This window comes from Notothenia rossii, assembly GCF_949606895.1.
Source record: "Notothenia rossii genome assembly, chromosome: 7".
Classification (NCBI taxonomy): Eukaryota; Metazoa; Chordata; class Actinopteri; order Perciformes; family Nototheniidae; genus Notothenia; species Notothenia rossii.
This window is the reverse complement of record NC_136905.1, coordinates 72423608-72449232: the sequence shown is the minus strand read 5'-3', so window position 1 is coordinate 72449232 and position 25625 is coordinate 72423608. Positions and strand designations below refer to the sequence as shown.

Below are 25625 nucleotides of genomic sequence, written 5' to 3'. Positions count from 1 at the left end.
GAAACTACTTTTAGGGGACTGTGTGAATAAAGCTGATGTTTCTGAAAAATATTGAGACCACCTGGGTGCATAAGTAGAAAAAAACGTAAGACCTGCGGTAACCTCACTACAGAACTAAGACAACTACCGTCTCACTTCTACTGCATGTGGTTCTCTATGAGTGACAGGAAAAGATCCACCCTTTTATGAGAAACAGAGGGGACTGCAACTTCAAAACAAGTAATGAGTTTACCAGAAAAGCTAAAGAGAAAGCAATCATACATAAACTAAACAAGGTGATGTGGTATTAGATACAGGGCTGCCTGCAACACATTACTGTGTTACATTATCAATATCAGCATAGAGTTAAATATGCTCATTACAATGTCCTGAATCTTAAAGCACTGTCTCGAAATCTGCAAAAAATGTTTGTCAGAAAATGTATCTACAACTAGTTTGATTATTGCTAGTTTCAAATTCTTCTCAATCGACTTATTGTTTCAGCGCCATACGATAACATAACACCATCTTTAATCCAGAGTAGGACGGGGAACATATCAGCTGCAGAGCAAGTCCACTGCATGTTGTAGACTAAACTTAGGTTTTCAAAGGTAAAGCTGGGGTCAGGAATTTCAAGCTTTTTCTGTTTATTAGTACACTTTGACTAACCAAGTCAGCCTTTTAAACCATCCTCTGTGATTGAACACTTTTTAAGGCTAATGTACCTTTCAGCGTGGCCTTCTTGAGGACCTTCATGGCGTAGAGCTGGTTGGCATCGGGAGCGGTGACCTTTCGCACCAGGAACACCTGCAACAAAACAACACTCGGTTATATTAAATAAGAGGTTGAGTGCATATTAAAGTGGTCTGACTAAGAGAGCGAAAGAGACAGGATTTACCTTGCCAAACGATCCCTGTCCCAACACTTTGAGCAGTTCAAACTGAGAAGCATCAGCCTTCTCTGAGCCCTCCTTGACCACATGGGTAATGTTGATCTCTTTGATATCTCCATCTTCCTGCAGAGTGCAAAGCAGAGTGGAAACATTTAATAAACCAGTCAGTATTCACAAACAATGGCTAAAACAATGTGTTTGTAAGGATTGTGTGAAAAGAACATGTCAGAGATTGTTTGCAGTGCCAAAAGAGAAGTTATGTCGCAGGATATTGTCTTCTACTGTAAATAACACTATCAAAATAAAATGCTTCATAAAGAGGAAGCATGGTAAGAAGTGGGATGTAAGTGTGCGAACGAGTGATAACACCCAGTGTTTCTGAGCAATGTATTGCTTTTTTAAAGTAGTTTCTGGAAATGATGGTGACTCACATATCACAAAAAACTGACCTATCAGTGTACATTTCAGACGTAATTTAATGTAAAATGCCTCCAGTGGTTCATGTTTATGTTTCTTGGATTGAAAACCAGTTATATAACCTAAAGAGACTTCTTGGGTATTTACAGGGTGGCGCACTGCCACTGCTGCCACTCCAACAACACCTAACGCTGACCTGGTATCAACCTCACCCTCAACTCACTTCAAAAAAACCACAAAGACTGGGTGTTGTTATGAGAGCAGAGAACTGAAAGGTTTCTCACACTGTGACTACAACAAGGCAACACTGTAGTTACCTGCAGGGAGAATATTAAAATGTAACTGAGTGGTCGTGGAGTAACTATTCCTTCTACCCTGAAGCCTCACAGCTACTTGCAGAGAAATATTTCAAAATCTGGAACAAGAAAGTAGGACATCTTGCCTGTTCCACCACTTCTTATCCATGCAATGCACACCATATGAAATGCATGTCAAATACCATTAACACTTTTTAGTCTGTAGTTGTGTGCAACATAATTTATCAGGTTAAAATAACACATATTTGCTTGATTCCCCTTCTCCAGTTTCCCATGAGCAATGTGAAAACATAATTTCTGGTTCTGGGAAAAGTGTTATTTACAGTTTTCTGAACATTTATAGATAAAAACAGTGCTCAATCCACCCAGAAATACAAATAACACAGACAATAGTCATAAGTTGCCACACTGAAGTACCTACAAATATAAAAAAGGACTGAGCATTCTAAAGTTTAAAAAATTCACTGTAAGCATCCGAAACCACAGGCCACCATATGATTTTATTTGACAACAGGAAACCAGAGTTGGTTTTAGAACATGCAAGCTCTCAGCTGCATCTTTTTTCTAAACCACCACAGAACAACAAGCACTGATCCTCATTTGCACTTTGCAGCTTTAATACATCCCTCTTCCACCCTCGTTCATTTAAAAATGACATGAACAACTCTCTTGAGACGAGTACTTAGAGTTAATCAAGATGCCAACACAAGTAGGTCTCACTTTACCGTCCAGTGGTTCCTCTCTGCAGGTAAAGTGCCAGGGCTGTTGCCTGGTGCAGCTGTTGATCTGTTCGGAGGGCTGTGAGCCAAGACTTTGTTCTTTTTGGAAAGGTGGAAGGTCAGAAAGCGGCTCAGGTAGGCGAACTTGCTCTTGTCCTTTTCCATCTCAGCATTGCCAAAACCTCTGCATCATCTTCCTACCCATTTCCACTAACTGTCCAACTTTAGTCACATTTGATTAGCTCCGTGTACATTAAGTGCACATGAAAAAAAAATCTCTTTCCTTTATCTATTTCCTCAGAAGCAGCATTCTGCTCAAGTATAATCAACTCTTCATCTTCTCTGTTATTATCTCTACTGTCCTCCCTCTCTCCATTGCTCTGTGCTGGTCTGATGAGCTCTGTGTGTCCTCAGTGACTGACTGCAGCTGAAGTGAACTGGAACCAAAGCGGGCAGGAAGGAAGAAACACACACACACACACACACACACACACACACACACACACACACACACACACACACACACACACACACACACACACACACACACACACACACACACACACACACACACACACACACACACACACACACACACACACACACACACACACACACACACACACACACACACACACACACACACACACACACACACACACACACACACACACACACACACACACACACACACACACACACACACACACACACACACACACACACACACACACACACACAATAGTATTTTAGGTAAAGAGAGAGAGGAAGAGAGTGGATTTAAAATTGAAACAATAGAGAAACAAGATAAAGAATATGGAAATATGGTTGTATCTTTCTGCTGCACATATCAAAAGTACTCACAGTGGCATTAACTGTGAATCTGTGTTGATTTAACCCGGCTCTATGTGGTCATGACGTACGACTTTGCTGCCTTCTTGGCCACTTCACCATTGTAAATAGATTTTAACTCAGCTTTTTTTTTTGTGGTGAATACCTTTTACTCAAAGCTACATGCTTTTACCCACAATTCAACAGAGTAGAAGCTACAGGAAAGACTATGAGCTTTCACCTCTATGTGTTAGGACGATTCAGACGACTCACTGCCAGCGGATGAGAGATATTTTCCGGTCTGTGGAAAGGCATGTCCCTCTCTTTCCTCTCATATAGTCTATTCCTGCTTATCCTGCCCCTTAAAAAAAGCTTGCACCAGTCCTTAAGTGCCCTCTCATTTACTTTTCCCCCCCCCAAATATTTCACTTTATTGCTCTTTGTGCAGCAAATACCACTTGAACAACAGTGAATAAGCTGCTGGACAGTGCATCCAGTGCGTCAACCTCTCTCTTAACCAAACAGTATCATAATCGAGCTGTCACGTCATTGCAAACTAAGAAGAGGATGGCTTGAACATTTTGGAAGTTTCAGAGGGCGGGGACAAAAAAGGCAAAAGTGTTTAAGCCTGAAGTGGATAACATGTTACTAGATGTGAGGAACATTAAGCCTGAGTGTGCTTGCTTAGCAGAAGAGGAGCTGTAGATTGAATATAAAGCAGCTGTACAGGAGATATGACCAGAACTTACCTGATTTCTACTATTGGCAAAGTCCCTCTCTTTCCAGGTGATATGAGAATCTTTCTGGAAGGGGGGGATTGTTGTGTTGGAGGTTAACAAACGTAGGTTACAAAAATAATAAGTGCTTTAAGTACATTTAAATATAAAAACAAACTATAGATAATACAGATTTACTTGACATGAGTGCACAAGTATTCTCGCAGGCATCACATTCAAAACAAACATTCACACAAGAGGTTAGAAACGGGTCCGATGGTGATGGTTGCCACACAAGTGACAGGAAGCTTCTCTCCACTCCTAGTTCTCACTTCCTCTTTTCTTGAACTGAATCTCGCTTCCTTCCTTCTCGATCATTTAAACATGTATCTGCTAGCAGTAACTGCTGCTCAGATACGCTTTAAATATCCCCAATGTTATCTGACTGATCACGATTAAAAAGGTACTGGCAATATCTCAAATGTAAAAGTGATTAAATGAGCTAGTGAAGACCCTCTAGGCTTATTTTACTGTTTAAAATGTAAACAGTGCAAAAGGTCTTTTTCTGCTTTAAACAGATTTGTATTTGGACGTTTGCATTTAATTTTGTCTATATGATCATTTAGTGCAACAACGCACAGGATAAACACTAACTATCTGAAACAGAAAGTGTTTTTATGGATTAGCACTGCTTTGCTAATTGATCACACACACACACACACACACACACACACACACACACACACACACACACACACACACACACACACACACACACACACACACACACACACACACACACACACACACACACACACACACACACACACACACACACACACACACACACACACACACACACACACACACACACACACACACACACACACACACACACACACACACACACACACACACACACACACACACACACACACACACACACACACACACACACACCTCTGCCAAAAAAGCCTTATAGGACCTTTTCCACTCAAATACTCTACTAGCAAGTCCCCAATCCTCAAAACATCCAACCCCCCCGGCACCACCCACACTCACAAAGACGCTCACTTCACATCGACTAGAGGTTAATGACAAACAAACACGAACTCAAGCTGCCACTTGCCTCTCTTGTGTGGGTTTTGGTGCGAAATATGAGCCTCCACATGTCCAGATATTTCCATGTCACTAGTGTCAGTAGATGTGTGACACTCACGGTTAAACAAATTAACAGCCTCTGTGTCTCAGTTAGCCAACACCTGCTGTATGCAATACCACAATGACTGATACATTTTGCACGCACAGAAATAGGAAGTTAAGTTAAGTTACGAAAATGGATATGAGCAGCAGACAGAGTGGTTTTGGATGGACATGGGATGATATGAACTTAGAGCTGAAGGCTCTTGGAAAGCATATTTTCATTGGGTATCAAACACAGCTTGGGCTGGGGGGGGGGGGGGGGGGGGGTTGGTAAAGACACTGTGGCAGTAACAGTTCCAGACAAGTCTACTCAACTACTTTAGGAATGTGTATGTGATGTTGAATAAAAGACAACTTCAATTTGTATAATTAGGCATTCTTTCCGATTACACAATCCTCTGTTGGCAACAACAGGAGTTCCCAGAGAATGGGAGGACATTGATTGCATGCTAAAATAATGCTTGTCAAGAATCAGAGACTTCAGAGAGAATGAAAATCCAGTTTGAAGATTGAAAATGACTTGGGACTCGGTTCTGGCTAAATAAAAGCATTGGTTGTCAGAGTAGTAAGAGAAGTAAGAGCTTGCGTTGCAACTCCAATAACTTGGGTATTTTTGACTGCTCCAAAGAAGATGTAGCTGCCTTGTGACAGACAGATGTGGTGTAATGGTATTTGATAAACACAAGGGGCCAGTACAGGTCTACAGCCAGGCCAGTGCTCCAAAAAAGGGGCCCTGAGATAGGAGCTATAGCCAAGTAAGGGCATGTTAACCATGTTAGCCCACGCCTCCTCCAGAACACACTGTTGGGTTTGACATTAATTACAGCATGATGGACAAAAAGAGGGACAGAGGGGGAGCATGCAGGCGTTTGAAACCTGTCCAAACACAGCAAAGGCTGCACAGGTTTAGACATTTAACTAACATGTTTTGTCAAAGTAAAGTAGTACACCATGGCCCTCACCAGCTGTCTATGACCCTACGGTTTAGAAGACTAAATGTGAAAAAAGTGAAATACATACACAAAGAGGGAGGGAGGAAGCGCTGTATATTGGCATGAAGAGTAGAAAGAAAAAAATCTCATTCGGGCTGCGAGCCAGCTGAAAAAGACAAGACAATTACAGTGCTTGTCTCACTGTAGCCTCTCCTTTTTCCTGGAAAATGAGACCGGAGGAGCACCTGGACGTTTTCAAGAGCATGACAGCTCAGAGGTGGAGAAAAAGTGAGAAAGTCCAGAGTGGAGACAGCAAAAATGACTAGTGAACATGGAGGAGACAGTAGTCTAAACAATCCATCCAACCAACCAACCAACCAACCAATCGTGTCTCAGTCTCATTAACTATGAAAACAAATATCCGTCCGAGTGCACACACACACACAGGAAAAATGCAGTGCAAAAAGGTACTGTGAAGTTCTACCTCCTCCAGAATGACACTTACTTTGTCTTTTTAGCTCTCACCAGACATCACTAATGGACTCATGCTTATTAACATTTAGAACCGCAGGCTACTTAAAAAACAAAATGCAGATTAAAGCACATTTTTTCGAATGGATGGCCTGGTTCCCCTTTGCTTTCTTTTCTCTCTCCATCCATCACCAACCCTTGGATGCACTCCAACAATCATTTATAACTGTTTTACTATCCCACTAAACACCCTACAGTATAGAGAGTAATGTATAAGAGACAATCACAGAATCGTTTGAGATTTTTTAGGTTACGAGAGATGAACACTTTAGAAACAGGTAGCTTGAACAGAGAAATTAGTGTCTACAGCTCTGTATGCAGAGATGTTAGAATGTTGAACTTATTAAAAAAGGGTTTGTGTATGTGATTGGCCATACAAATGCGTCTTTGTGCGCAGACAGGCACGGACGTCTGTCAGGGAGAGGCAGGAATGTCTCTTTGTTTTTGTCTGGAACTCTGTCCTTTCTACCCCTTTATCAACTCTGAAGGCAGGTACCAAATAAACTGGCCACATTTCAGAGGGCAGAGCTAACTCCTTCGGATAGTTTATTTCCTGTCAGCAACAGATGACAAGTTCCTAAAGGAAGAGTTGGAGGGAGGGAAGGAAGGAGTGGGTAGAAGCAGTGCTGCAGATGGACATTTAACCATTCCCAGAGCAATCCTAAGACATCATGGTGCCTTAATAGTAGCTTAGTGTGGGGCAGAAAGAATGAGAACTGATTTAAAGGCCATCATAAAAGAAGAGACCAATGGAGAAGAGTGCAGGTCAAGATTCAGGCTGGCTAAGACCTGTAGTACTCATCCCTCACTACTTAAGGTGATTATCTGTGTATTAGCCACAGATGAGATGAGAGAAGCTTCAACTAAATGTATATGAAATTGTATTAAAATGACACGTGTGACTTGAGTATGAGAGACACTTAGACAATGAGCAATCAGTTCTCCTTTTAGTACATTACATCACAACAACAGAATATATTTTTTTGAAGAGTATATAGTTTGGTAAATGGTTTAAGTCAAAGGTTTTTTTTAATTACACATCAGTGGGATGAAGTGGAGTTGATGTGGTGGTGGTAGACATGCAGTTACATTAAATCATGTGGATAATAAACTGCCAATTTCATAGGGATTAAACCCAAAATATTGTCATTCCTACCTCTCACAGTCACCATCTATCTCAGCTGAGGTGCCCTTTTAACCAGTAGAAACTGATTTCTGGTAGCTCATTCTGTACACTACAATGCATCACCTTAATCCAGCATCTCGTGTTAGTTTATTAGGAAGAAAGCGTCTGCATTTTAACAATATTGAAAACCATTCATTCGGTATTTCTAAATACCCTTGTACTCCAAGCACATTGATACGGCCTGAGCCTAGAGGTAACATGTGTTGATCTTTGGACCTTTAGTGGATTGGAGGGCAGGGCTGTGATTAATACCCATCCTTGTTTAGCAGACCATCTGTGTATCTATTTACAATCATAGCATCGATGCACTACAACCACACAAAGTCAAAATACATCATGATTTGTTTAAGAAAAACACTTGATTCACAAAATATTACTACACTGACCAAGCTGACCAATACACTGATCATTGAATGACACCAGCAAATGTTTAGTGAGTAGCAAATCTTGGCATAGATTTTATATCAAATGTTATAGACAAAGCTACGAGGAAGAGACAGGATTAGCATGGATGCTACAGGAAATCCTTTGCTGGAATCTGTACTATTAATATCACCAGCAAAGATAGCGGTAAGATGATCGGTCGTTCAGCGCCAGGCCACAGGGTGTAATGGACTTTTGTAATATCCACAGCAGCCGCGATGGTCAATAAATAAATAAGTACAAGAGGGACAAAAATGGCATGAGTGGGTAAAAGGGAACAAAAGAGAGAGGGATGAGGGAGAGGGAGAGAAGAAAGAGTGGGTGCTGGTAATATAAACAATGATGTCATCATAGTTAAAGCTGAGCTGGCTGACTGCAGTGAAAATGTAGAGCACTCTACATCACCATGCATGGAATACAGAGCAAGACCTGCATTTACACAGAGTACAACCCGTAAACCAGAAAACAAACACATCACATGAGCAATTCTCTTTCCGTCACCCATCTCTAATTTCTCTATCATCGTGTAACCTTTCCAGCTCACACAGCTCTAACTCCTCACACCAGCCAATAATAGCAGCTTCATATCTCGGTCAATACTTCCTGCTTCCTCCCTCTCGTGGTTCTTTGCTTTCCTTAAATATCGACCAAAGCTCTTGCCAAATGCCCCCACTCACAAACACACGTGGGCATAAATCAAAACACTGGCGTAGGCCTTTTTCCTGACTTGTTGTCTTTAACACTATTCACAACCTTGTGCCTAGTTCCTAACACAACCAGACTTTTTAACTCCACTGACTGCAACACTTGAGATGAAGACAATTGTGGCAAATATTTAACCAACCAGGCAGCCAAGCCTTTATTATTCTCCACTGAGGCCAGATAAGTGGAACTAACCCCTCCTGTTCTTCACACTTCACCATTAAAAAGGCAAACATGTAACCGTCTAATCAGTGCTGTAAAAGTTGTTTTGGTTTGTTATTGGTGCTAGATCCCGATGTAATATGCATTTTAGGGTGTACGATAGATTGGAATTGATAAACATGAACATGTAAAAGTTAACTTGCCAATGTTCCTCCATGTTTTAAGCCCTGAGTTTGATCTCCACCATCTCCCGAGGGAAATATCTGGCTTCATTAGCTTCCAAATGCTCAACTATGTTCAACAGCAAGTCATTATCTGTGTCTGTCACTATAACAGGGTTATTCAAAGCTTGTTATCCCCACACAACTGCCTGCTGGGGCTTCAATAAGGCGGTGTGACAGCTGATAAGTGAAGTTGGGGGCCGTCAAACTACAACGATGAGCGGAGGGAGTTAAAATGCGGCTGCTGCTAAAGAGAGTTCAGAAGTGAAAAATGACTTGTCCATTCGCCAAAGCTGCCGGAAATAGGACAGATGCGGCCAGCAGGGGCAACAAGTATTTGGCTGGTGAAAACTTGGAGCCCTGCCTTTGGTCATGACCAACTCTGTTAAAACAAGTGTTAATAAAATCCATCCTGAAGCCCAGAAAGGGTCAACTCATTGTTAACATTCAGGTGCCAGTAATACACAGAGATGCCAAAAATATGAATGGCTTCATAAGAGGAAAACAGATCCATGTAGTTTCCACTTGTCAATAAATTGACTATGAAAAACGTTGTTGATGAAACGTTGCATTTCCTGTTCTGCATATGACACTGCTGCCATGGTAACCAAGGCTAAAGGTTAAATACTCCTGGGGCAATGCTAAAAACTGCTGAGGGAGAGAAACAGATCTAGGGAGATGGATGGAGAGAGAAAAGAAGGCAAAGGTTTTATTAAATCAAGAGAGAAGAAGAAAGGGCAGACAAGAGATAACGCCATCAGTATCCATATTAATGAAAACTTTAAAAGATGAGTAACTGCTTGGTACATTTTCCTTAATCGACCCTGAGAGGGAGAAGCGGGAAACTATGGCAACTGTGTCTGTCTCCAACTTCAAGCATCCTTTTTGCAAGAAAAGGGATGACACAAGAAGCAAGGCCATACACTCAGAAAGCAATTTTCTGATCGGAAGCGTTTGAGACGATGCTTTGAAGTACAGCTACAAGCCGCCTGTGTTACATTAATATTTATCTCCGTAATGATGATGACCTTTAAAGGTTTCAGAGTACTGACTTATCGATAAGACAATGCTCACACACACACACACTGGTTAATACATGGGACCGACTCCCTGTCAGAGTAGGCTAGTGTAATCACTACTACTCTGTGTCTGTGTGTGTGTGTGTGTGTGTGTGTGTGTGTGTGTGTGTGTGTGTGTGTGTGTGTGTGTGTGTGTGTGTGTGTGTGTGTGTGTGTGTGTGTGTGTGTGTGTGTGTGTGTGTGTGTGTGTGTGTGTGTGTGTGTGTGTGTGTGTGTGTGTGTGTGTGTGTGTGTGTGTGTGTGTGTGTGTGTGTGTGTGTGTGTGTGTGTGTGTGTGTGTGTGTGTGATAAGATATATGAATGAATATCCCTTACAAGAGGACCGCTGATGAGTGAGTGTTTGTTTCGCCCCTGTGTGTACTGTATATGTGCTATCATAAACCTTTTTCTTCCTGGCGGCACAAGCCGCAATCAGGGTTTAGCGACGGCAAGAACACAGTAACCATGACAACTAGGCCCATAGCAGCCATGAATGGATGGAGGAAGGGATGAAGTGAATAGATGGATCATAAGTCAGAGGGGCATCTGGTTCAAGTCTGCTAGGTTTGTAGTATGTTCCTGCATGATAAAGCACTCTGATATTTGGACTGGAAGTGCACAGTCCCGCCGCATTCATTCACAAAATCCCTCTTTGGTTTTGTCCTATGAGTGTTTCAGTCATAAATCTACATCAGACTGGCATAACACACTATTACCTCATTCACACCAACGCAACTCTGGTTCAAGCTCCGTGCTAGAGCCTTTCAGGTTCAGAACCGGTTCTTCGGTTTAGCTCCGGCTCTTTTCACACAGCACAGAGTCCGACTGGTGCTGCGTCATTGCGTCATCGTTTGCGTCATGACGTAACCGTTTGCGTGCCTGCTTCATAAAGCCAAACCGCGCGGAAACCCCTCACAGCTGACAACGACAACAATGGCCGATTGTGCTCCAGCTTCCTCTGTACCTCTTCTGAAGACCAGATTCCCAGTAGGTAGCTGGTCTCTTCAGTGGACCACTGCTGCTTGTTAAGTTTCTCCATCGTTGTGTACAAACTGGATAAAACGCCGGCTTTTTGTTGTTGTTCAGGAGTTGATCCCGCCCCTGCCCCTGCCCCTGCCCCTGCCCCTGCGTAAGCGTGACGTACTGTATGTGGTGCTTTTGCTCTGGCCGGACAATTTATTGGTGCTTGAAATGAAGCGGATTCCGGAGCTAAGAGGCTGCTCCGCTGCGGTGTGAAGAGGAAAACCCGGTGCTTTTCAAGCTCCAGCTCCGAACCGGCCCTGAAACACTGTTGGTGTGAATGAGGTATATTACACATTATATGGCACTGTGAAAAAATAATGATATCTAACGTAGATAGTTTTTTTGTCATTTCAACCATCAATCTATACTGGTATACCGACAGTGCTCACTAAGTTTAGTGCTGAGATTAACTAATACTCAATTCTTTAGCACAATTTTGATATTTGAATGCCATCTTATAACATTATATTAGCCAATTAATTCTTCTTCTTCTTTTTTTCAAACACTTTTGACCCAGATACACTGTGAGCCAAACATTGAATAATGAACTTCACAAGAGGACAATCATTCAGGTTATAACCAGTTTCTCAGGTTAGCCTGATGCCTTATGCTCCTTGGTGAAATAAGCTAAAACATATTTGTGCTTCATCTTCCCTCATTACTCCCCACCATGCCAGCAACAACAAGTTAGTCTTAAGATAATCGGTACATCCTCACACAATTAGCTACTCAATCTGCATTTGCTGAGAGTGTGAATAACTTTTTCGAGGAGTTAGGGAATAACATAACAATGGTCCGTAATGTATGTGTTATAAAATCCAAACATCAGTGTCAAGACCACAAACACAGTGGTATTATAAAAACCATCCATAGAGAAATGTTTGGGATCCCCGTATAAATTAATTTAACTGTTGGCATGTTTACAATCTGTTTGCTTTTCTCATTGTTCGCCTTTCTTGCCATGTTGGTCTTCGTTTGAGCAATGTTGCTGTGTGTCCAGATTCAAGCCTCGACTTTGCAGAGTACAAAGTTATCGTGAAAAATATACATTTTGGCCAAAAGCACCAACAATATGCCTTTATAACCCTGAATCTGCATTTAATGATTGCTTGCAGCTAAGGCTAAGCAATCATCGCGATTACGATTATGGCTTGCAACGATTACGAAAACAACGTAATCGAAATAAAACGATTATTTTTTAATTATTATTATTATTTTTTTTTTTTGGTTTTTCAGTTGAATTATATTTAAAGTTCAGGGTAATCAACTGTTAAAAACATACTGTTCAAATTTTTTTTCTCCAATAAATGTATGTTTTCAAAGTAAATGGATAATCGTTTTTAATAATCGTGATATCAACTATTGACCCAAATAATCGAGATCCTAGTCTTCAGTACAGGTGGCAATATTGTCATCTGCCTGCGCTCATCTCTGAAACCAGACAATGTAAACAGGCTGGTGTTTCTAGCAACAAATCTTTAAGAGATGACACAAGCAGCCCTACCAGCATTTGCCATGGTGGCCAACATTTTTTTTATTTGGTCTTAAATTGTAGTTCAACAACATTTATTTCGTGTTAATTCTGGACCATGACGGTGGGCCAGACTTTAATGTTTAACTGAGTGGAATATGTTAAGGAGTTTTCAGGTTGTGACAGTGCACTGCAACATGTTTGTTGATCTTGTTTATTGGTATTTATTATTTTGATATTATTTATTTAAATGTAAACATGTTTTATTTTGTATTGGTTTTTCAGTTGATTACCCTGAACGTATAATTCAACAGTTAAACAGTTAAAATTATTATTTGAATTTGTTTTAAAGTACAATAAAGGAAGGTTTTCAAAGTCAATGAATAATCGCAATTACAATTATTGACCCAAATAATCGAGGTTATGATTTTTGCCATAATCGAGCCGCCCTACTTGCAGCACAATAGATGATATTGAGCTAGTCAGAAAACTCGTAATGGACAAAAAGAAAGATGGTTTAGCATCCCATGCAAACAGAGACACTGAGGTGAATCTGTGGTTGATGGGCAAGAGGAAGGAGCAACAGAGGTTATATTGTGTACAGCAGAATCCAAAGATGTAAAGCCCTGTTGTAGCACAAAGGCAGGCTGGGTAATTGGGTCAACCATCCGTGTGTTTGTACTGTATGTGTCAACCAGTACATCAGGTCACCTAAACTGCCATTAGTTTTCGGTGATGACAAACTCAGATTAGAGCACACACACACACACACACACACACACACACACACACACACACACACACACACACACACACACACACACACACACACACACACACACACACACACACACACACACACACACACACACACACACACACACACACACACACACACACACACACACACACACACACACACACACACACACACACACACACACACACACACACACACACACACACACACACACACACACACACACACACACACACACACACACACACACACACACACACACACACACACACCTGTTAGCTACTACAAAGAATAAGTAGCCTTTTTCATTTGCGTGTAAACCTCCCGGAGATGCTAGATTAACTTGCCGCATAAACACAACTCTATGACTCACACCTAAAAACACATGAATCATGGTGTGGTTGCACTTTTTGTTTGTATCTGCCCGCATGTTTTTATGAGTTTGTGTGTGTATGTGTGTGCCAGAGCAAAGTCCATCTAGCTTTGGTAATGAATATGATTTTCCATCCGACACTGACTAACTTGCCATGCAGAAATAGGAAAACTAAAAGTTGTTTATACATAACTGACAAACCAAATGCGGCTCAGACTATTCACCTAAAGCTATTCAGTCAGGAATCACAATGCCAAACATATTCTTTGCAAGACATTGTATGACCTTGCAGAAACAACATTCAGGATGTGACAAGAGTCGATCAGTCTGGCTTGATTTAAGACTGTCCTCGCTTTTAAGTCTCTATACTTCACAAGAAAAATAGTTGAAAAGTTTGGTGCAGAAACTTTAAAGAACAAAAGCGAACAGGGTAGAACGGGCCAAGGACACATGCTTAATACATCGTTAAATAACCGGGCTTATCTGGACTACAAGACATGATGTATTAGACTTTAAGGAGGGGCAGTATGATGGAAGATAAGAGTGGAGAGGAAGAGAAGAAGAGGATGCTCCACTTGAATGTACTGAGTAAAATGATGGGGGGCAGTGAGAGGGAGAGCATGGAAGAGGGCATCTTCAAGCCTCAGTGCCTTTTCTCATTTAGGAGGTGTGTGTATGTGTGTGCGCGTCTATGTGCGTAAGTCTGTGCGTCATCAGGGTTCCCTCCCTAACGTCACTGTAAGTCCTGCTGGGACACCAGAGTCCTCTCAATGCGGCACTTTGACACAATCCACGCGGCTGTTTCCACTTCATGTAACCGCTATGGTTTAATCATCTGATAAAACAAGAGTTAATGGATATAAATTGCAAGTCTGGTTGTTCCTCGTCAGCAAAATAATACAATTAGTCAGCCATCACTGCTGCCAAAATGGACACACTCAATCCCATTGTCATGTGTGACGTAATTATATTGAAAGGCAGAGGTGGGAAAAAATGACACCATAAACCAAATGGAAAAGAAAAAGAGACACAGTGGGTGTTTCTCAATGTTGAAGAAGGCTCCTCCAGAGCCACTATTTCAAGGATGCTACATCATCGAGTCCCGCCGAAGGACTGTTCCAATGTCCAGGATCCTTGGAATTCTACCGAGGCCGGCGTCCTTCGTTGCAAGAAATTTCGAGGCTGCACATGTGTATCCTCTGCGGTCTTAAAATCCCCACAATGCTTTGCGCACGGACCAATTTCCCAAATCTTTGGCGGTCATCGCACTCCATTTAAGGCGGGGCCTCGCATATGACGCACACCTGCACCTGTTCCACCATTCTTCATTTTCCGAGGCTAGGAAGGATTCTTTCCTCGCTTCTGAAGGACCTGACTCGGAAGACATGTCCTACCAAGGAAGCGTCCTCGACATTGAGAAACACCCAGTGGGTGTATTAAGGTCAAGTGTCGACGCACACGTTGGTAGACTCAACATTTCAGGTCGTCATGATTGAAATGACATGTTGTCATTGCCATTTTTGGTAGCAGGTTGATGTGTTAAAGCAATGTCATATTTTCTACGGCTAAAAAATAAAGTGGCAACTAAAGTGCTGTAGCTGAGTTTCATATATATATCTTTTCATTATTTTCTTGATTGTCAATTAGTCTTCAGATTTCCTGTTTCTCTTTTTGACAAACAGGCCGAAACAAAAACATATTCAGTGGCCCAAAATTTAACATGGACTTTGTGTTATGGCATTTTTTGTATCGACTTCATGGATTATTAAAATAGCCGCACAATAATTTCCTGTCAATGTACTTTAATCAACTCCTACTTTCAGGTCTTGTTCATATACATTTCATAAAGATCACCAAAGAAGTGTTTTTTGTTGTCTAAAGATTGATATATTGTAATGTATATAATAATCATAAAAATGGTGATGCGACAAAATGACCAAAGGAACATGAACATATTCAATATAGAAGAAAATGTGTATAGAGAATTCCAATTAAAAAGAGTTGTCAATTATGCTTTTACTTAATCACAATTTAGGCCAGATCATTGCCTATCACTTATGAGGCTATTCAGCAGTTTAAATGTCTTCTGCTGCTGCACAGATGCTGTGAGGAAGGACTGTAATTAACTTCAGGGGAGGCGATACACTTCAGATAAACAGTACCTCTCTGTGGAAAACATCCTTCAACATTTAAGAGAGAAACGTCCATTTTGGTTGGGTTTTAATTTCATGGGTGATAGATTTTGCTTAGGCCCTGTTAAACACGTTTATACCGGTTGCTGCACAAAGAGAAAATCTTCATGCGCTTAACTCACAAAGAAAGCACTTAGTCCATGGATTAGGTATGAATGAGGAGTAGATATTCAAACAAATAAAGCACATTTACTTACCAATCCTTGCTTCATTATCGTGTCTATTTAACCTCTCTTTACTCATACACATTACTTGTTTTGAAGGGCAGGACACTTTAAATCCTGGCTCCTCTTCTTTAGAAAGCATTTGGCAGCTTTTAAAAAACACACGAACACTATCTCTTTAAATGTAATATTGAATCTCAGTTTGTGGTTCTTTTGTGCGGTTCAAAGTTAGCAGAACTTCAGGGAGAACTATAGAACAGCTTGACGATTCACAAAAAGATGGCACTCAGCTTCAACAAACACTTTTATCCTGACTTTTTACCCCGTATGTCAAGTCCTAGTGCTCTTGTTATAACTTGATGTATATATTTAACATGCCAACAGATGCATTAAGTCTGCTCTCAAGCATGAAAGTGATACACAAGTGTAATTAATACTTCACTCAGATTGCTATCATCACATTTATAACAGCCATTACCCTCTTCATTAGTGCCGGTTTCTTGCCGTAGTGGCATAAGATCCTTAATTAGTTTAAGCAGGTCTTTTTTTATACAACTCTGAAAGAAACTACCTCCTTTAAACAAGAAACTTGAATAAATACCAAACAGTTGATCGAAGATGATTTCCCATCACTATAAAAGATGTTACAGAATTACGACCCGTTTAACATCTTAACTTAATAAGGATGCAAATAAATCTAAACAATAGTGTTTTGAAGTACATGGGATTTATTTTTTGACCGGGTTATGAGTTGGGTATTGTTGAATTGCCTTAATAGTATCGACTACAACATTTATGGTATTCTGAGTGACACCCCTAATTATATCATACGTCATCTTAAAGGTGACCCATCATGCAAAATGCACTTTTGTACGTCTTTTACACATGAATATGTGTCCCCGGTGTTCCAGGGAACTCACCAAGTGTCAGAAAACACAACCATCTCTATTTTCCTCTATACCCACATCTCTTAAAAAGGGGCTGCAACGGATCTGATACAGACTGATCCAGATTTGAACACGTCTGTGACGTCACAGAAGTGGCGCTACGGCAATTGGGCCAACTCCACCAATCAGGAGGAGACAGCCACGGACATTGCCGTTGGAAAGCGCTGGAGACGCTGTAGTACATATGCCAGGCCTGTAGATGGTGCTGTTCTCACAGAATCAGCCCATGCAAAGACAGTGTTAAATTGAGCGAAATGAGGAATGGCTAAAATGCATGATCTGTTTGGTATTTTGAAAAATAAAAAGTATAAATATGCCTTATATAAGTATGGTCCTACACTATATTATTCAAATATAGCATGATAGGTCCACTTTAAAAAAACTAACATTTTTCGGATACTGTTGTGATACAGTAAACTGAGGACAAGTCTCCATTTGGTATGTAAGGGTATGTTAGATATTTTTATGTATAGTACAATACCAGAAACAGCATAGTATCATTATGTTTTTCAGCCTCATAATATATAGCTGTGCATAATCACTGTATGTAATAAAACACTGGCTGCTTAGTTCTGGGACCTTGCCAACAAGATGACAGAAAGCATAAATCTCTTGGGACCGTATTGATTTTCTGACCTAAAAAAAACCCCACAGAAGGACACAGTATGAGGTTTCGAATTTCAATGCAATTTCCATCCTAAGAGCATCACTATAATTTGTTTTGGAGGCAGAGGTTAGCATAGAGCGATCTTAACCCTTTCTAGTGACGAGAAATACAACGACTGTGAATTATTTCTTCAACAGACAACCCTGAGTGTGTTCTCTCTGCTGCGTGTTTACTTTATCCAGCCTGACACAACCCGGTAACTCCTGTGACCTCAAATGACATCGGGGTCTATTAACCTTTAATCTCCTCAAGACCTCTGCTCATAATGTGACAGATTTCCAACAAAGAGGTGAAAAGTAGAGAGAGAGTCCCCATGAGTCACTCCGATAGGACCAATCTTATTTGTAGGTGCCCAATCTGCACAATTACTCTCTCTGCTAGATAGATGGGCCACGATGAATACTGACATATAAGTGAAAATCAGGTTTAATAAAAAGGTGTGTTGTCAAGCATGTATGGTTAATTATTAGCGTATGCACCAAGTTTATGTACATGTTTTATATGGACATATAAGGGAAATATATAGGAAGTCGAAAACAGCAGGAATATGGCAGTAAGCTGGGTTTATTGCTATGCAAACACCAACATTTATAATCAGTATATAGCAGGGGTCTCCAACCTTTTTTAGGATGAGAGCTACTTTCAAAAAATAAAACAAGTACTGAGCTACTTTTACTTCTCTTTTTTTGTTTTTTGCAGTGTGTATATTTATCACATTTTAAAATTGTACTTTGTGTTCTGTTTTTCAGAGTTTACTAAAAGAAAATGTATGCAATTTAATTATTTTAACCTGCTTCATTTAGGGGTGGACCTCACATCCTCTAGGGGGGTCCGGGGGCATGCACCCCCGGGAAATGTTTTTTTTAAATGTTGAAGTTAAATACATCAATCTGGTGCACTTTGAGCACAAAATGAATTTATGGATACAGCTCTCAACACTCATATGAAAGGGAGCTGTAGACTTTTCAATAATCCAGACATCTTTAGAATATGATCACAACCAATAACAAATAATTTAAACTTGTTTATTCTTATCTTATGTTACCTATAGTCAGCAATCTTTCTTTTTATTTATGCATATTTTACTAACCACTCCCTTTTTAAACTGTTGCAAGAACGTGATTGTCGATATTCATTGTGGGGGGAGGAGGGGTGTTGGATTGATATGGAGTTGTAGTAAGTAGATAGAGTTCGCTAAGATTGAGGTTTTGTTTATGCATAGGGTAGATTCTTTTAATTACATTTCCTTTTTTGTGTGTGTATTTTTTACATTTTGGATTTGCTTGGCGAGCTACTTATTGAGGGCTTGCGAGCTACCGGTAGCTTGCGATCGACGTGTTGGAGACCCCTGGTATATAGTGATAAAACTGCAAACGCCATACTCTTTAAACAGTTATTAGTAACAATTGTGATTGAAATGTAATCGTTTATTTGAACCGGGACAGTGCACATCGATTTTGTATTTTGTAAATTGTGTAACTTGCTGCTGTTAAATACCATCAAACTATGTGCAATATGTGCAATATATACATACATATGCCATTAATAACTGTGTAATATATGCCTGGCTGCTAAATCCTAAGAACTGTTACAGGATTTGTATTTTGAAAAGTATTTTTTTCAACTTTTATTTCTTTATTATTATATCATAACTTAGTACTTTTTTTTATATGTAACATTAAGCTGTCTGTGGCTCTTTCCTGCTGTAGCGATGCAAATGTCCCCTCTGTGGGACTAATAAAGGTATTCTGATTCTAATTCTGAACACTTTAAAACAATGCTTACAAGCGTAAATGAGCCGGATTTTAACTTTAAGCTAATTTCTATCCGCAGTCCCCTCACATACAACATACAAGAACATGACATTTATATACATAGCAAAAATAAATACATGACATGCAGAAAGAGCATGAGCAGCATACAAGCATTTACCATATGGCAGTACAATGTAGCAGCTATGGTAAATGTAGCTGTATGTCAGCCCTTGGGGGTATATCTTTTATGAACAGCTCTGTGGTCATTAGCTGGTTGCTAATGACACAACCCGGAAATGAAGGTAGATGCTGAGGTATGATTGTTATAGTGCATACTCCCAAAGGAGGAAAGGGTTACAAAGAAAAGAGCAATATGTTCTGAACACTTTGAGTGCAGCACATAATCCTCTCATTTCCTGCAAATCCAGTCATTTCAGAGAACTGCTAACCATCTGAGTCATGTTAGAGCGGGAAGTAGGAAGACTAACGCATCTAGGAGCGAGAAAATGATGAGCAGTCCAACAAAAACAAACATTCATACAATGTGTGTGGCTGAAAGCTGGGTCCTAGGTGTCCTGTCACAATGAATGATCGAATACAATGCTCTCAATATTCTTATTGATCTAATGAAAGAGCTGCCAACAAACAATGCTATAAAAACACAAACCCTAGAGCTCACGCCCTGCAGCTTACTATTCTTACTGGCTGTCAGAGAGTGTTACAGTGTGCACTTGTACCACATTGTGATGCGTACAACCAAAGTCATCTCACTCTCTGTTTTATTACAATGTCAAGTTGACATTTCTATTTCCCACACTACTGCGCCCTGTACAATCAAAGTCACATTTCCTGTGGAATGAATACACACACACATGCCCACAGAAAAGATTTACACAGCACACTGCTTGACAAAAAACAGATCCAAACAGCTGCAATATGTTGGGGTTCATTCTGGCTACAGGAAGTATAGCTTAGGACATGGCATATTTGATCAGGACACACATGCGCTAAGAGACTCACACACACACTGTAGGAGACACAAACACCCAAAGCATGTGCATTGACTACACAATAAAACATTAAGTGCATGTTAGGCTATACCCGGAAGTAATATAATCACAGACAGCTCCATTCTCTTTACATCTAACCTCTTCTCCCCCTCCCTCTAACCCTGCAGAGGAATGTGAAGCGTTTAGCTCCGTGGAGCTCCGAGGCGTGTCCAAACCTTGTTAATACAGGCTTCTGCTCACTGGGGATCACAGCCAAGCAGATGCCGGAATTATGTATTACTCCCCTGGCAAGATTTCATGATCTTTTTCAAAATGGTGGTTGAGTTTTCTAAGAAATGTTTGATACATCCGAGATCTGAAAATGTGGGATGATGCTCTGCCAAGCTGGAAAAAGCAATAGAGAGCGCGTTCAGCTTGAAGTACAGTTTAATAGTCGTCCTCTGTCCTCATAATTATTCCTTCAATAAAGTTTTATATATGTTTATTTAACCTTTGATATGCTTGTACTCTGGGCATGCATGCCATTTAAGAGCCATATCCTGTTACACTGTGATTCACATCAGACAGACACCCAAATCTTTAATTCATGATCACCTATTGGACAACTTAAATGACTAGAGTTACTCGCATATGGATGTTTTCAAGGTATGGAGGAAGCAGAAAAGGGATAGAGTATGCGATATTATAGAGAAAGAGATAAAGCCACATTTTCTGATCAATTATTTTACCCAGGACTGATACTCTGAAATAAAACTGATGGGAGGATCACAGGTTTGGTGATATCATCGCAGAGTTTGCAAACAATTCCTGGCATTTACTGGAACTTGGCAAACAGGAACAGCAGATGGTTGAGGAGTATAGTACAAGAGAGTGTCAGGTTATTTATTAAACACAAAAAAAAACGGATTTATGTGTTGCATTTTGCAATCATCAGCTATCTGGCCCTGTAGGCTGACAAAACACACACACACACATTTGATTCAACACATCGTCCCTGGTGTGTATACGAGTTACTGCAGGAGCTTGGGGAAAATAATCACACACCTCAACAGCAAAACTGCCCTATGCACTGTCCTCACATAAATCTTACTTTTAGTTGGCTAATCCCAAAGGGGCAAAGCAGTAAAGCGGCTTAAAAACGATAGGATGTCATTCAGAGGTAGCCCCTGCAGGGATGCCAGCCAAGAGGAAAGCAGAGAGGAGAGCGACTGAAGTTGGTACAGCGGGATAGAGAAACAACTGAGAAGGTAGAAAATAAACAAATCAAAATTTTATTTTTCCTGCCCTCGGGCCATCGGAGTAAACATCAGTACATTTAGCAGATTAAAAGCCTTCAAAGTCATATCATGCAGTATGCCAAATAAAGACGGTGTTTCCCATAACTCTGAGACGAGAGCAGACAAGCAGGAAGTAATCCCTGCATTAGAAGAATTCCCTTTCATGAGACATTCTGCACAATAAGAGTATTGGCTTTTTTGCTGAGTGTTAAAAGGAGAACATTGATACAAAGAGCTGACACGTGGATTCTTCTGTAAGTTTGTTGAGCTACAGTACAGCTAGCTGCAGGTTAGCTTAGCTTAGCACAAAGCCTAAAAACAAGGGGGACAAGCTTGCCTGGTTCTGTCCAAAGCTTACACCATCTGCCTACTGATACCTATAATAATATATAGCTAATTAATCAACATGCAATATCTTGTTTGCCTAATCCATACAGAATCAGACGCAAGTTTGCGTTCTACGGGACCTGCTAGCTGTTAGTAACTGTTTAGGCTCTACGCAGACATCTAATCTGTAGCAAATTTGTGCATTTCATAGTTTTTCCTAACTATTTCTTTAAAATAAATGTCAAAATAAATGTACTGGGTTTCCTTTTATCCACCATTGGTTGATCCATAATTGACTGTGCTGTCAAAGGTAAGAGACTGGAATAGCCTTAAGTCTACCTTGTCCTTTTTGCACCCAATTGCTTTTCTAGCTTTTCCAGCCATCATTTAGAGCCTACGTCTAAGACAACTTTCAACCGTCTTAATTAGTTACATTGGCAGTAACGTAGCAACCACGACAACTCATGAAGAAGCAGCGGTTTGGACTTGTTTCCCTCTCATAAATCCAAGCCTCATGCACAAAAGCACCAACTGGATGTTCCAGCAGCAGCTGCTACAGCAGTGTTGTGCACGGTTAACTCCTCACCAATGTGACCTCTAAAGCATCCTCTCCAAGTTCATCTTAAAATAGGATGGTAATCACGTGCGCCAAATGACAATGAAACCCAAAGCTTTTTAGCAGAAGTGGCTGATACAACAACAGATTGTAACGATGAGTTTAATCATTCAGCCCTTTAATATAATCTCAACTCCTCCCAGGATTTCTAGGTTAAACACTGACAGATAAGGAACTGAGTGCTTTACCTCTCTGGAATAGGTATATGTGTGTGTGTGTATTTAGAGAGTATGGGGGAGGTGGTGGGTAACACCACATGAATCAAATACAAGGTCATGTTTGTAGAAGCAAGCAAGAGCAGTTGCCATGCCTACAACATGCATGTGCACACAGAGAGACTTATGGTTGCACGAAGACCTGCCGCGAGGCTTTTGAGCCTGACTCGCCACCCCTACTCTGCTCTACGGTAGCCCAGAGGTCAAAACAGCTTGTCATATAAACTGCAATCCTTGCCTACACGCTCACCACTGGTAAATATTTAATCAGTCCTGGAAACACTCAACACCAAGGCAGCGCTTAGCCCTCCTTCTGATTAACACACACTTGAACAGGAAGGCAAAGATGCACTGCCCTGTGGAAGCCTGTGTCTTGATCCACGGATATACAGAGATTAGCCAGAGGTAAGTTGGATCAAGATTCACAGAGCTACAGTGTGTGTGTGTCTGCTACTTCCTCTTTTTTGGTTTCCTTTCTTCAGTCAAAAAGCACTGAACTGTTTGACTGTGTTTCTGTGCACTGACTGGAGGGAGAACTATCTTAGTACCGTTCTCTCTCCTCTCTGTACTCCAAACCTGCAGTCCTCCTATGCAGTTTGCCCCCCCCCTCCCCTACCGCTCCTGACACGCTCTTTACAATTCCCACGTCTCCCCCTCCGTTGTGCCCTCCCGTCACTCAGTCAGTAAAGCGTGAATACACCTCGCTCAGCACCTTGCTGCAGTAAAAAAGTCATTATCTACATTAGGGAGTACAAAAAATGTCAGTGACATCAATGGAAAACGCATTACGTCTCCGCCTTCTGCCTGCAGGCTGGTTGGGCTGGTCATGTTTACATGTATGTGTGGGAATCAAACCAGCAGAAGCACACAAACACACACAAAGCAAAACTGCATACTGTGCATATTATTGACTACATACTGATCGATTGTTAACAACACTCCGTCAAGGTTGAATGACGGAGTAGTTTTTGTGACATTCAATTTAAGAAGTTTTGAATATGCAACCCTCACCTTCGTGTTTGACAAGGCAATCTCACTCCCACAGGTGCAACGACTTAGCAAGTTTCTATCATTTTTCAAGCGAATGTGACACCCATTTGTTGGTTCAAGCTTCTCAAATGTAACGATGTGCTCATCTTACAAGACTGTGTTCGAGACACAAGCACTTTGAATAGAGATTTAGACATTCTATTGACTTAACGGTTAAGGAGAAAATAATTGTCAGATTTATTCATAATGATTATATTCCTAACTTGCAGCTCTACTCACAACAAGATCCATTAAGTAGCAATAATAAAGCTTTCAATCATACCTTCATCAGCATAGAGAATTTGCTGGATAATCAGGGAACTTGAAAATGATTTTTAATACTGTTATACTTTACTCTTTATAAGGCATAATTAAAAAGGCCACCTTAAGTTAACCTCATCCCGAGATGCTTTTTTAATTCACCTAATATTGTCTGGAAAGGTAATCGTGTTGTAAAAAGTGTGTAGTATTTGTTTTAATAATTAGAGGAAATCCTAAAAAACCTTTTAAAACTATTCCAGCAACATTATCCACTTCCACATCATCAGTCCTATGCTCCGGTTGTTCCAAACAGTGATATTTTAGACAATGAAAAGGTTAAAATAAAAATGCTCAACAGTATCCTAGAGAGAAAACCTCACATTTTGCCAAAACCATTGCCGTCCTAATCCTCATGCACGACCACACTGAGCGCAGAAACTGTGACGTCCCTCTGATACATCCAGGGACCCTTTTTGTCAAGACAGCTTTGGTTTGCTCCTTCATATCTGATTATAATGAATAGTGGCTGCCTTGTGCTCCCCCTAACAACTTCAAAAACCGTGTTCTCAGAGTGTGTCCTCCATTTACAGGAACATAGAACATTTTGGATTATCCAATTACAATCCTGTTTTCCTTTTGTCAGGCTGGCTGTCAGCTGCTCTGGTGTGAAACCATGACAACCATTCTACCTTTGGGAATATTACAATCACTTTAGGCCAGTGAATAATAGCTCAAAGATGGAATAAAAAGTACAAAATATACTATCTGTAACAATATGTATTAAAGTATCAGACCTGAAAGACCTCTTCTTGTCATTGTTAACCAAGCATATATATTATTATGTTTATTATCTTAAATTAAAGATGCATAATTGGGTTAAGTATAAAAAGTTCAATATCATCTGAATCGTAACTATAGCCAGTCAGGAACTTCTTAAAGTGGTTGGCAAGTTTTTATTGCCATATTTAAAAGAATGCCTATAAATATTTTCTTAATTCTTGCCAAATGTTCTCAGTCTTAGTTTAACATATGATATTTCTGTATGAATTTGTCATTGGTTTGAAGTGCGCATGCATGGCTCAGTTAAAAATAGAGTTGGTCAGTCCTAGCAACAATTAGGATTTCGCAACATTTCATCAAAACGTAATGACAGTTGGTGGGTTGTTTGGTAATTTCCCACCCCATTTTCTTTCAAATCAGAACAAAGCACACCTACACAGTGCTGATAAAGAAGATAGAATGAGTTTAAG

At 40.5% G+C, this 25625-nt stretch overlaps 1 protein-coding gene across 3 annotated transcripts in view; it reads right to left on the bottom strand.

Annotated features, from left to right (window-relative positions):
• rps6ka1 (ribosomal protein S6 kinase a, polypeptide 1) overlaps positions 1-25625 on the bottom strand; it is a 46488-nt gene that overhangs the window by 8139 nt on the left and 12724 nt on the right. The window contains exons 3-5 of one of the 3 annotated variants that reach the window (XM_079691979.1): positions 3905-3958; positions 878-994; positions 705-786 (exon numbers count right to left, since the gene is read on the bottom strand). In XM_079691979.1, the coding sequence (XP_079548105.1) occupies positions 705-786; positions 878-994; positions 3905-3958 (253 nt within the window). Of the gene's footprint in view, positions 1-704; positions 787-877; positions 995-2330; positions 2760-3904; positions 3959-25625 lie in introns of those variants that run through there. The other 2 variants (XM_079691980.1, XM_079691981.1) reach the window with 2 other exon arrangements.